General features: G+C 37.6%; 1 protein-coding gene and 1 non-coding gene across 5 annotated transcripts in view; both read left to right on the top strand.

Moving 5' to 3' along the window:
- The first annotated feature begins 3,424 nt into the window (after positions 1 to 3,424).
- LOC110607205 (callose synthase 12) overlaps positions 3,425 to 13,940 on the top strand; it is a 31,550-nt gene continuing 21,034 nt past the window's right edge. The window contains exons 1-5 of one of the 4 annotated variants that reach the window (XM_021746273.2): positions 3,425 to 8,926; positions 9,458 to 9,533; positions 10,057 to 11,927; positions 12,039 to 12,120; positions 12,539 to 12,608. In XM_021746273.2, coding sequence (XP_021601965.1) covers positions 3,602 to 8,920 — 5,319 coding nt within the window. In that variant the 5' untranslated portion in view covers positions 3,425 to 3,601 and the 3' untranslated portion in view covers positions 8,921 to 8,926; positions 9,458 to 9,533; positions 10,057 to 11,927; positions 12,039 to 12,120; positions 12,539 to 12,608. Of the gene's footprint in view, positions 8,927 to 9,457; positions 9,534 to 10,056; positions 11,928 to 12,038; positions 12,214 to 12,538; positions 13,222 to 13,940 lie in introns of those variants that run through there. The other 3 variants (XM_043962208.1, XM_021746274.2, XM_021746272.2) reach the window with 3 other exon arrangements.
- On the top strand, positions 6,561 to 6,641 carry LOC122721421. The gene has a single exon (XR_006348100.1). It is a non-coding gene; the product is annotated as a small nucleolar RNA J33 (small nucleolar RNA).

Raw genomic sequence — 13,940 nt, 5'->3', positions numbered from 1 at the left:
TGATCAATCCCAACAACTACTTTAATTATTTGTTTTACTTTATTGCTTTCAGTATTAGTTTAATTCAATCAATCTCAAAACCCCCCTTTTATTTTACTTTCAGTTTGTTTTCTTGGTCTTGATAAGGAAAATAGGTAAGTATCAATTCCCTGTGGATTCGATCCTTTTGCCATTATCTGCAGTTGTAAAATTGTTGATAATCAAAAAGGTTATTTTTGACCGGTTTCGACAATCGCACAATCACTAAGCAATTCTAAACTCTAAGATAATTTAGGTTTGGTCTTCTATTCTTCCAATTCTCATATGGAGAAATTTTATATTTTCTTGAAGGAATTCTATTGTGAACATGACAAGATGTAAGCAACGCCTCATTCCACAGATTCTTTGGCAATTTAGAATTTATTAGCATAGCATTAAGCATATCAATTAAAGTTTGATTTTTTTTCTTTCTGCCAAACCATTCTGTTGAGGTTTATATGGAGCACTAATTTGATGAATAATTCTATTTTCTTCACAAAAGTTAGAAAATTCCAAAGGAAAATATTCACCACCTCTATCACTTCTTAAAGTTTTAATTTTCTTTTCCTTTTGATTTTCAACTTCAGATTTATAACTCTTAAACATTTGAAAAGCTTGATCTTTATTTTTTATTAAATACACGTAAGTATATCTAGATGCATCATCTATAAATGTAATAAAATATTGATTTCCTCCTTTGGTTAATATGCTATTTAACTAAAAAAGTCAGAATGCACAAATTCTAAGATTTCTGTATTTCTTTTAATTTTTGGAAAAGGTTTATTTATCATTTTTGCTTGAATTCAAACTTCACATATCCTTTTATCATCTTGTGTATAAGAAATTAATCCATGTTTAGACATATATTTCAAGGATCTAAAACTAACATGTGCTAATCTATTATGCCATAATGATAAAGGTAACTCAGCAATATAAACAGAAGATTCGGTCTTATTATGCTTAGTAGATAGTTTGAACATTCCATCACAGCCATATCCCTAGCCCATAAATAGTCCATTCTTGGATAAAATTATCTTATCAGACTCTAGGATATACTTAAATCTTTTCTTACTTAATATACTAGCAGAAATAATATTTTTTCTCATTTCCGGTACATGAAATACATTAAACAACATCAATTTCTTTCCAGAAGTAAAGTCCAACTCAACAGCTCCTTTGCCCATTACCTTTGCAGCATTGTGATTTCCTATCAAAACTTCTTGTCTATTATCTATATTTGTATAAGTCCTGAATCGGAATTTATTGTTGCAGACATGAACAGTGGCATTGGAATCAATCCACCAATAATTTACACTCTTAGATGGAAGCCATATTAAGTTATAGTTCTGTAACCATTCCAATGCGCAACTTAGATATCATTGCAATAAGATCTTCATTTTTTGTTCCAGTACATTTGCTTTGTTGGAATTTTGGGCAGAATTATCTTTCTTTGATTTCTTCAGAAGCCTGCACTCACATTTGTAGTGCCCTTTCTTACCACAATGGTAACAAGTTTTTCCTTTTTTTGAACTTTTGAAGTTTCTAGAATTGGAAAGACTTGCATTATAAAAAAAATTCCTCTTGTTCTTCTTATTGTTATTGTTATTCTGATTACCTTCAACAAAGTTAACCTTTGTTGCAGATTCAGTAACAACACTTTTAACAAGAATTCTTGTTTCTTCCTCCATTCGTAAGTATTTCTGAATCTGTTCCAGAGAAAAGTCTTCTATTGTATGCAATAGTTTTTTCCTGTAATCTTTCTAACTAGGAGTTTTACTATTATTCCTCCTACTTGTAATGCCTCAGGAACAACTATCTTTAAATCTTTCAATTTAGATACAAGGACATGCAATTCATGAACTTGATCCATGATAAAAACATTCTCAACCACAAAAAACTCAAAATATTTCATTATAAGAAATTTAACCACACCTTATTTTTCAATGTTGTACTTGTACTCCAATGCCTTTCAGATTTCTTTTGGAGATGATTCAGAGATGAACAAATTGTAGAGCCTATCTAAAATATTATTAAGAATGTGTCCTCTATACAACAATTTATCTTCTCCCGGTTTAGTACATTTTGCCTTGATTTGATTAGTAGCTTGAGGCGTTGGTGCAGGCAAATTAGGCAAGTCAAGATCCAATACCATGAGATCTTCAGAGCAATAAAAAAAAAGAGCATTTTGTCTTTCCAACGAACAAAGTTTGTTCTATCAAATCGGTCCAACTTTATAAATTCTTGATTCATAATAAAAATAACCTTTGATTTCATAATTAACTCCTGAAAATTGTTAGATCAATGGGTGTATAAACTAGTTTTGAGATGTGAAAAGAAAAACACTTTCTTTCAGGAGTTAATTGCCCCTCACTATGTTTGCTGCAAGGTTGTGGCAATACTCCTTTAGTATACAACAAAACTAAGAAAATCACAGACAATAATTCTGTGATTTTCCAGAAGAAATTTAGATTAAAGATTTAAGGGAGAATAATAAAGTATATATAGAGATTGAAGTAACTGTTTATGGTTGTTGGAGGTACATTTCCAAACAAATATGTCTGTATGTCTGTCAAGTATCAAATCTTTTATTTATAGATTTCTTCCAAAATATTTCTCCAAAATACTTTATATTTAAATTAATTTTTTTTACAATATAAATATTTGAAAAGTTTTGTAATCTTTTTATATTGAATTTTTTATTTTTATTCTCACAATTTATTTAAAACATGTTATTTTTATAACAATCTCTCACTTACCTTATTTTAAAAACATTAATTTAATATTTTCACTACACCTTTTACCACATCGGTAATGTGACTCTATTCAGTATTTATGGCACCGGATGGAGTCAGTGTGTTCCATACAACATTACAGACGAGTTTATTCCACGTTATTAATGTCAAATAAATTTTTCTTCAGAAAAAAATAATAAATTTCTTCAACATTTAAAATATCAAACAAATTTATTGACCACTCTATTCCGAAAAATATTTTTCGAGAACTTTTGATTTTCATATTATTTTTACCTTTCTGCATTATTTAAAAAAAAAAAACTATAACAGCCATTAGTGAGCAAAGGATTATTAAACCCTATCAAGCTGTGCATGTGGAAGGCATTTGTCAACTCTAATTTTTTTTGGTTTCAGTGCATTACTCATCCATTTATCGGACAGCTAATCAACTCGCTGATGGTTTGGCTAAAGTGGCCCTTCCTTCCACTTCCAAATGTGTTTGGTTGGAGGAACTACCTCCTTTGCTTTTACATTTGGCTGAAACTGATGTAGCTTTGCTCTAATTTCTCTATATGCAATATTTTATTCTAAAAAATATATAAAAATATCTTTTCATTGTATTTTTATAGCTTCTGAAACTTTCTATTGTGTAAGATACAGTTTAGGATCTGTTAAACAGTAAACGCACTTTACGCGCCCACATCCCGTTTACCTTTCCATCCTCTCGTTCCTATTTTCGCGCCTTCGCAACGCACACCTTCTCTGCGTCTCTTTCACCTTTCTCCTTTGCATCTCTTTCACAACACAATCCCTGAGAAAAGTCTCGTATTCCCACGCGCCGATCCCATGCAATGTCCTCGCTCCGTCACCGCAGTCCTCCTGGGCCGAACCGGTCCAACCGGGCACAAGAACCGGACGAGGAGCCCTACAACATCATCCCCATTCACAACCTCTTAGCCGACCACCCCTCACTACGGTATCCTGAGGTGCGCGCTGCCGTTAATGCTTTGCGCACCGTCGGGAACCTCCGGAAGCCACCTTATGCCGAATGGCATCCTTCTATGGACCTCCTGGACTGGCTTGCTCTTTTCTTTGGATTTCAGAAGGACAACGTCCGGAACCAGCGGGAGCATATTGTCCTTCACCTTGCTAATGCCCAGATGCGCCTTACTCCGCCTCCTGACAATATTGATACTCTCGACGGCACTGTGCTGCGGAGGTTCCGTCGGAAGTTGCTAAAAAACTACACTAACTGGTGCTCTTATCTCAATAAGAAGTCCAACATCTGGATTTCTGACAGTTCAAGTACTGATGTCCGCCGCGAGCTATTGTATATATCTTTATATCTCTTAATCTGGGGCGAGGCGGCTAATCTCCGTTTCTTGCCTGAATGTATCTGTTACATTTTTCACAATATAGCCATGGAATTGAACAAGATACTCGAGGATTACATCGATGAGAGCACAGGGCAGCCGGTGATGCCTTCGTTTTCCGGTGATAACGCGTTTCTCAATAGCGTTGTTAAGCCTATTTATGAGACGATCAAAGCGGAGGTGGAGAGCAGCAAGAATGGAACGGTGCCACATAGCGCTTGGAGGAATTATGATGATTTAAACGAGTACTTTTGGACGAAAAGGTGTTTTGACAAGTTGAAGTGGCCAATAGATGTAGGGAGTAATTTCTTCGTGATTTCTGGTAAGCAGAAGCACGTAGGGAAGACGGGGTTTGTGGAGCAGAGGTCGTTTTGGAATTTGTTAAGAAGTTTCGATAGGCTATGGCTTATGCTGATACTGTTTCTGCAGTTCTCGATTATTGTCGCCTGGGAAGGGAAGACGTATCCATGGCAGGCATTGGAAGACCGAAGTGTTCAGGTTCGGGTTTTGACTCTGTTCTTTACTTGGAGCGGGTTGCGGTTCTTGCAGTCTTTGCTTGATGCAGTGATGCAGTATAGTTTGGTTTCCAGGGAGACAATGTGGCTTGGGGTTAGAATGTTTTTGAAAAGTGTGGTTGCCGCTGGGTGGATTATTGTGTTTGGGGTGTTCTATGGGAGAGTTTGGAGACAAAAGAACAGTGATGGCCGGTGGTCTGTTGAGGCTAATAAGAGGATAGTCAATTTTCTTGAGGTGGCATTGGTGTTTGTCTTGCCCGAGTTGTTGGCACTGGCTTTGTTTATAATCCCATGGGTTAGGAATTTTCTTGAGAATACCGATTGGAGAATCTTTTACTTGCTGTCATGGTGGTTTCAGAGTAGGAGTTTCGTTGGTCGTGGATTGAGGGAGGGGCTTTTTGATAATATCAAGTATACTTTGTTTTGGGTTATGGTTTTAGCTACCAAATTTGCTTTCAGTTACTTTTTGCAGATTAAACCCATGATTAAGCCATCTAGGCAGTTGTTGAATCTCAAGGATGTGAACTACAGGTGGCATGAGCTTTTCAGTAACAGCAATAGATTTGCAGTAGGGCTGTTATGGCTTCCTGTGGTATTGATTTACCTGATGGATTTGCAGATATGGTACTCCATTTATTCCTCATTTGTAGGTGCTGCAGTGGGCTTATTTGCGCATTTGGGTGAAATCAGAAACATCCAACAATTAAGGTTGAGATTTCAGTTCTTTGCAAGTGCAATTCAGTTTAATCTCATGCCAGAAGAGCAGCTATTAAATGCAAGAGGGGTTCTGAAGAGCAAGTTGAAGGATGCAATTCATAGGTTGAAGTTGAGGTATGGGCTTGGCCGACCTTATAGGAAGTTGGAGCCTAACCAGGTTGAGGCAAACAAGTTTGCTTTGATCTGGAATGAGATTATAATGACCTTCAGAGAAGAGGACATTATCTCTGATCAGGAACTTGAACTGTTGGAACTGCCAGAAAATTCCTGGAATGTGAGAGTTATTCGCTGGCCATGTTTTCTCCTTTGCAATGAACTGCTACTTGCTCTTAGCCAGGCCAAAGAGTTGGTAGATGCTCCTGATAAATGGCTTTGGTATAAGATATGCAAGAATGAGTACAGGCGCTGTGCTGTTATAGAGGCTTATGATAGTATTAAGCACTTGTTGCTTGAGACCATCAAAATCAACACGGAAGAGCATTCAATTATCACAGTCTTGTTTCAGGAAATTGATCACTCATTGCAGATTGAGAAGCTTACTAAGACTTTCAACATGATTGCTCTTCCTCATTTCCATACTAAGTTGATAAAACTTCTTGAGCTATTGAATAAGCCTAAGAAAGATCTGATCCAGGTGGTGAATACACTACAGGCTTTGTATGAAATTGCTGTGCAAGATTTTTTAAAAGAGAAGAGGAGCACAGAACAGTTGAGGGAGGATGGTTTGGCTCCTCGTGATCCTGCTGCCATGTCAGGGCTGCTTTTTCAGAATGCAGTTGAACTGCCTGATGCCAGTCATGAAACCTTCTATCGACAGGTACGGCGCTTGCACACAATTCTTACGTCTAGGGACTCAATGCAAAATACACCCAAAAATCCTGAGGCCAGACGTAGAATTGCCTTTTTTAGTAATTCCCTGTTTATGAAAATGCCCCATGCTCCCCAAGTTGAGAAAATGATGGCTTTTAGTGTCTTGACCCCGTATTACAATGAAGAAGTGCTGTACAGCAGAGAACAGCTTCGAACTGAGAATGAAGATGGGATTTCCATAATATACTATTTGCAAACAATTTATGCTGATGAATGGAAGAACTTTATTGAAAGGATGCGGAGAGAAGGAATGGTGAAGGAAGATGAGCTATGGACAAGCAGGTTGAGGGATCTTAGGCTTTGGGCATCTTACAGAGGGCAGACACTGGCACGTACTATAAGGGGAATGATGTATTATTACCGTGCGCTTAAGATGCTGGCTTTTCTTGATTTTGCCTCGGAGGAGGACTTCAGGGAGGGTTCACAAGAACTTGGTTCAATGACGCGAGATGGTGGTTCAGATAGCTTTAATTCTGAAAAATCTCCTTTCAATGGTTTAAGCACGAAGTGTAGTTCGGTCAGTTTTTCGTTTAAAGGCCATGAATATGGTACTGCTTTGATGAAATACACATATGTTGTTGCCTGCCAGATTTATGGGACTCAAAAGGCCAAGAAGGATGCCCATGCTGATGAAATATTTTATTTGATGAAAACTAATGAGGCCCTTCGAGTTGCCTATGTTGATGAGGTGAATGCCTTGAGGGATGAGAAGGAGTATTACTCTGTACTTGTCAAGTATGATAAGCAGTTGGACAAGGAAGTTGAAATTTACAGGGTCAAGTTGCCTGGCCCCTTGAAACTTGGAGAGGGAAAACCAGAGAATCAAAATCATGCTCTCATTTTTACTCGGGGTGATGCAGTGCAGACTATTGATATGAACCAAGACAACTATTTCGAGGAGGCTCTCAAAATGAGAAATCTTTTGGAAGAATACAGGCACTACCATGGAATTCGAAGGCCTACTATCTTGGGAGTCAGGGAACACATTTTTACTGGTTCTGTTTCATCACTGGCATGGTTTATGTCAGCTCAAGAAACAAGTTTTGTCACCTTGGGACAGCGTGTTCTGGCAAATCCTTTGAAAGTTCGAATGCATTATGGCCATCCAGATGTCTTTGACAGGTTTTGGTTCTTCACTCGTGGTGGCATCAGTAAAGCTTCCAGGGTTATTAACATTAGTGAAGACATTTTTGCTGGCTTTAACTGCACTTTGCGAGGAGGCAATGTCACACACCATGAATACATACAAGTTGGTAAGGGAAGAGATGTTGGGTTGAATCAAGTTTCCATGTTTGAAGCCAAGGTTGCCAGTGGAAATGGTGAGCAAGTTCTTAGCAGAGATGTCTATAGGTTGGGTCATAGATTGGATTTCTTCCGGATGCTGTCCTTCTTTTATACTACTGTGGGATTCTATTTCAACACAATGATGGTCATTCTGACAGTATATGCATTTCTATGGGGCCGGCTCTATTTGGCTCTTAGTGGTATTGAGGCTTCTGCCATGGCCAGTAACAGCAGCAACAATAAAGCAGTTGCTGCTATTTTGAATCAGCAGTTCATCATCCAACTTGGCCTTTTCACTGCTCTTCCAATGATAGTAGAGAACTCTCTTGAGCTTGGGTTCCTCCAAGCTATCTGGGAGTTCTTACTGATGCAACTTCAGCTCTCATCTATTTTCTACACATTCTCCATGGGAACTAAAACTCACTTCTTTGGTCGAACTATCCTTCATGGAGGTGCAAAATATCGGGCAACTGGTCGCGGTTTTGTTGTGCAACACAAGGGTTTTCCAGAGAATTATAGACTCTATGCTCGTAGCCATTTTGTGAAGGCGATTGAGCTTGGGTTGATACTCATTGTTTATGCCTCACACAGCAGTATAGCCAAGGACACATTTGTTTACATAGCCATGACCATCTCTAGTTGGTTCTTGGTTGTATCGTGGATCATGGCTCCATTTGTTTTCAATCCGTCTGGCTTTGATTGGTTGAAGACAGTGTATGATTTTGATGATTTTATGAACTGGATTTGGTACAAAGGTGGCGTGTTTGTAAAAGCCGAACAGAGTTGGGAAAGATGGTGGTATGAGGAGCAGGATCATTTAAGGACAACTGGGCTTTGGGGAAAGCTACTGGAGATAGTTTTGGACCTCCGTTTCTTCTTTTTCCAATATGGCATTGTCTACCAGTTAGGCATTGCAGACAACAATACCAGCATTACTGTTTACTTTCTGTCTTGGATTTATGTTGTTGTTGCTTTTGCAATTTCTTGGGTGATAACATATGCTAGGGAAAAGTATGCAGCAAGAGAACATATATACTATCGTCTCATCCAGTTTCTTGTCATTACGTTCGGAATAGTTGTGATAGTAGCCTTGCTTGAGTTCACACATTTCACATTTATGGATATATTCACCAGTTTGCTGGCTTTTATCCCCACAGGATGGGGCATGTTATTGATTTCCCAAGTACTTCGCCCCTGTCTGCAGTCCACTCCACTTTGGGGGGCAGTGGTTTCCTTGGCTCGCCTCTATGACATAATGTTTGGAGTGATTGTTATGGCCCCTGTGGCATTTCTTTCATGGATGCCTGGATTCCAATCAATGCAGACAAGGATCCTATTCAATGAGGCATTTAGTATGGGCCTCAGAATCTTCCAAATTGCCTCTGGAAAAAAATCTAAGGTCGATGTGTGATTTGGGGTAATAAGTATTTTCCTTTTGAAGAAAAATTTCCTAGTTGTTTAATCATTCATTGTTTCTGATTGTCTGCTTGTTCTCAAGTTCACCCACAGAGAGTTGGTAATGCTAACATTTGAGGGGGGGGGGGGGGTCTGAAGTTGTTTAGTTATGACTGAAGTGGAGTGATTTAATAAATTCTTTGACTAATTGGTCACGACAATCTACATAGATTCAATATGATGTAATTCCACAATTAGTTTGCAAGTCTTTGTATCCACCTGGCATTTAAGATGCTCAACTCTCACTCCCCCATTTTGTTGTTAATCAAAGATTGTATGATATTAAACCCTATATCATGATTTTTGAGTTGTTTATGCTCTAGTTGCATCCTTGTGTACCTTGACTCGATTTTCCAATTGTTTGGACCTTTAGTGGTAATATGCCTATGAGAAATCATTGTATCAGCTGCAGTGCACCTTATTAATTTTCATTGGATGTACTTTCATGTGGTGGTTCATATACATCCCATAATTTCTATTTTTCATCTTTTAGGTGACCTTATTTCCTTGAGGACTGATGAAAACATGGTGCCTAGCTTTGGTTGTTAATAAGGCCTGTGTGGTAAAAGGTCAGCAACTCATCACTAATTATAATTTCCTTAAACTTATATAGGTAACATAATTCTTATTTGTAAGGTCAAAATTTTCATCTGATGTGGGGAAGTTGGAGTTGGATTCCAAACTTCTTTGAACTTGACATCATCAAAATGTTGAAGTTTGATATGCCCTGCAATGCCTTTATCAGTTTTCACCTTCCTCTTTATTATTTATCATAAAAAGAGAAAGGACTACAAGCTGGTGAGTTGAGTGGAGATTAGACATGCCATTGGGTGATGGGATGGTACTTTGTGATTTTATCCTAGAATGATATGATTTAATCTTGAAAATTTGTTTTTTACGTATTTTGTGATATGGGAAGGGGCCCTGATGTTATGTTGAAAGACATATTTTTGTATCTGTGTCAAGCATCAAGGAGTTGCTCTTTTTCTGTTTGTATCTTTGACCGAATGATGACTGCTGACTGAACCATTGAATACTATCTATCATCATATAATTTATTTAATTATAACAAAGCCAGGTTATATTTTGCAGCTTTGACATCAGGATGCCAGATTTTCTTTCAATTCTTCTGCATAAGCCTGACATGGGTATATATGGATTCAATAAAAAATCATGTACAAGGGAGTATATATTTTGCTGGTATTGCATTCAGGGATTCATCTTTCGTTGATGTTGTAACCGGTGAGATTCCTCTTGTCCTCCACTAATGTTTTTTTGGGGGACTTTTCTGGTTATATATATTGCTTCTTAACATTCCACATTTTTGAAAGAACACCACTTGTACTTAGCTTCGATTTCCTTATCATGTCTACTTACTGTAGCATAGAGAGACAAAAAAATGATGATATGGAAATTGGCTGACACCTTCTATGCCTTCTCCTCCTGCTTTTTTCCTGCCTTGTTCTCACTTCCTTGAAAACTACTTTATTTTTCTTTGGTTCTATGCTTGTTTGTCTTTGTGGTTTGAGGACCAAAAATGCATTTTGGGAAAAAAAGCACAATTATAAATGCTGTTAAAGAAACAGTTTAGGAAAAGCTGTTTTGTAATTTTAGTATTCTTATGACCTTAACTAATATATTTTAAAAGCGTTTTTCTCAATAGTAGTTTTAACAGTAATTTCAAACAGATCTAATTTGAGGATGAGCTATGAGTCCAAAAGTCCACAAGTGCAACACGTGTTTGGTCAAATTTATACTTATTTGACTCAGCTGGTTGAAACTATATTGGATATTCGGCTTTGGATATGCATGTACTGATGAACTGGATGATACTAGTTGCATGACTCTCATATTCAAGGGGGGATTGGTTTACAATCTCTATCTGGATAAATACATTAAATCTGAGTTACAAATCAAAAAGTGAAATGAACAGTATCTGATTTTGACTAGTTTTGACTGTTGAAACAATTTTATCCTTCCTAATGGTTGCTCAGAAATGCAGAAATCTGTCCAATTTTGCTTGTTTGTTTCCTTTGCTTCCTGCTACAGCTTTTGTGCGCCCATGTAAGTGTTAAATTTTCCTTAAACGCTCTGTGTCGGATGCTTTTTGACTTTTCATGGCCTTGCTGCTCCGTTCTTCACATTCTTTCTATACTCACCTAACCTTTAAAAATGCTAAAGTGTGGTCTTTTGCAAGTGGTGCTCTACTCTCCGTTGTCTTCCAATTTACTGTTTGAGATCTCTGATGAAGATACGCATGGATAGGATTAGATTTAGTTAGATTTGCCTCCACTACCTGCTAATTCTTCCTAAAGAAAAATATCTTGCAGCATCAAATTGTTATTCCATCATAAACACTATGTTCATCAGTGTCCTTAGACTCTGATGGTACCAAATTGGCTGCCAGAGGTTGCCCACAGCCGATGTGCATTCAGGTGGGCCTCCATTATCTGCTAGTTCTTCCTAAAGAAAAATATCTTACAGCACCAAATTGTTATTCCATCATAACCACTATGTTCATCAGTGTCCTTAGACTCTGATGGTACCAAATGGGCTGCCAGAGGTTGCCCACAGCCGATGTGCATTCAGGTGGGCCTCCACTATCAGCTAATTCTTCCTAAAGAAAAATATCTTACAGCACCAAATTGTTATTCCATCGTAACCACTATGTTCATCAGTGTCCTTAGACTCTGATGGTACCAAATTGGCTGCCAGAGGTTGCCCACAGCCAATGTGCATTCAGATGGGTTTACCGCTTCACTTGAAGACCCGTCGCACACAGCCAATGATGCATTCAGAGGGTTTGCTGCTCGACTTGAAGAGCCTTCAGGGGATTGAAGCTCAGGCTTGGTGACGATGCAGTAGAGAAGGCTGCTTCTCCCCCTGTTAGTTATGTACATCGAGAGACCGCAGAATGAGCTTGGGGCCTGTAATATCCATACCCTAGCCTCTGTTCTCTGCAGGTAATTGCTCAATCCATCAATCGATCAATTTATATTTGGTATTAAGATGTCGAATTGTTTTGTTATGTGTTCACTGAAATGTATTATATTTGTTTTTTAATTGAATTGAAGTGATGAAGCTGCAAGAGAAGCTCTGGTGTGCAGCTACAAGACCGCTGCAAGAGATTTCTCAGCCAAGCTAACCCTCGAGCAAGTTAAGCAAATATCAATTAAGTTTATTATTATTAATATTGTTGTTGTTGTTGTTGTTGTTATTTTCATTTATCTATTTCAATTTCCCCTTTTCCAACTACTCTTAGCCAGATTATTTATCAGAAGAGTGATTATCTAGCTATGTTTACTGAATTGTCATCGTGTTGTAAGAGTCATCTTTATGATTTGTATTATTTATATATTTGTTTGTCACTGAACTTATTTTATTTTCTTTCTGACCTAGAAAGACTAAAAGAAAAGAGCTTTGGAGTAAAGTAAGAGTAGGATCAATAAAGTAACGGATAAAAAATTTGATTGATGATGAAGAAAGATCGTTAAAATGATTACTCTTAATAAGCAAATAAACCTTATTTTCTCAGCTGCTGAGGTTTTTTTTCTTATATTTATATAAATTTCAGGGCTTTAGGTCATGTTTTTGTTACATTGCTTCTATGGAGTTCTTACATCTCTTGGATGACGGAAAAGCAGGTTGGTTATGATTCTTTTCTTGGGTTCTTAATGGTATGATATTTCCTGTCATGCTGTTTTAAATAACGGCGCTTATGTAATGGAAAATGGGAGTCGTTACATGTTACCCTATTAGTTAAAGGGTCTCCCTAATTTGCATGCATAATGGCTGTTATCCAACGATAAGTAAGGTAATAGCTGTTACCAATAATTCAATCTTTTTTTACATACCAAATATAATGTATTTTCAGATTCCATTGAGATCCAGCAATTCAAGTGTTATTTTCTTTCAAAATTTCTGTTTCTTCTCTCAAACAACTCATTTTTTTTTTCTACATAGCTATTATCTGTTATTTTCCTCTTTGATAGTATGTTTTTGTTTTCATTTTTCTTTAATAAATTTTTGCTTATTTATTAAGAGGAAATATGAATACCAACAGTTAAGTGATCATAGCTTATTTGATAATGCCTATACAGTTGTTAGCTTATTTCAGAAATGCAATGGACAAAGCTTTTAGCTTTTTGGCAGACTGCAGTAAATATAGCCCTGTGCAATCGGTCGGTTCGGTTCCGAACCGAACCGAACCGAACCGATAAAACCGAAAACCGATTTGTTGAAAATTTTAAAACCGAAAAAACCGATTCTGAAGGTATAACCGAACCGAATCGAACCGATAAAAATCGGTTCGGTTCGGTTCGGTTAAAACCGAAATTTTTTTTTAATTTTTTTTTATTTCAAAAAAATAATTTAATAAACATTCTAAACATTTTCAGATGAGAAAACTGACATACCAGAAAAAAGAAAGAGAAAAATTACAGTAATTTGTAATTAATTGAAGCAGAAAAAAGAAAATCCAGCTGCTACCCTCCATGCATTTTGGCGAGTCACTCCAAAAGGCTAAAATTGGCTGGCTGTCCTCTCCATTATTAGAGAGAGACCAGCAATACAAGGTCTAGAAGCGTCCATTATGATCATCTTAATTTGGTTATAGAGATAGACGAAAACAACCATGGGAACCTCAGCTCTTCTCGTATACATATGGAAGAAGGGAACCAGAAACATAGCATATAAGAGGAAAAGATTCTACTGTCAAGAAATTAAACCGAAAAGCGGTAGTACCTCTGCTCTCAAGAGATCAGTCCACGGTCGGCGGCGAAACTCACCAAATCGACGGGAAAGAGGTTGATGGTCGACGGTCAGCGGTCGGAGGTCGACGTGAAAGAGAAAGAGAGGCCAGGGGGAGGAATCGGGATTCGAGAGAGAGAATAGGGTTCGGGGGGGAATCGGGTTCAGGAGAGGAGACTGCAGAGGAGATCGGGATGAATGAAGGGGTTCAGGGGTTGGGCTGCTGA

Source organism: Manihot esculenta, chromosome 12 (assembly GCF_001659605.2).
Source record: "Manihot esculenta cultivar AM560-2 chromosome 12, M.esculenta_v8, whole genome shotgun sequence".
Taxonomy (NCBI): domain Eukaryota; kingdom Viridiplantae; phylum Streptophyta; class Magnoliopsida; order Malpighiales; family Euphorbiaceae; genus Manihot; species Manihot esculenta.
This window is presented reverse-complemented; position numbering and strand designations above follow the sequence as displayed.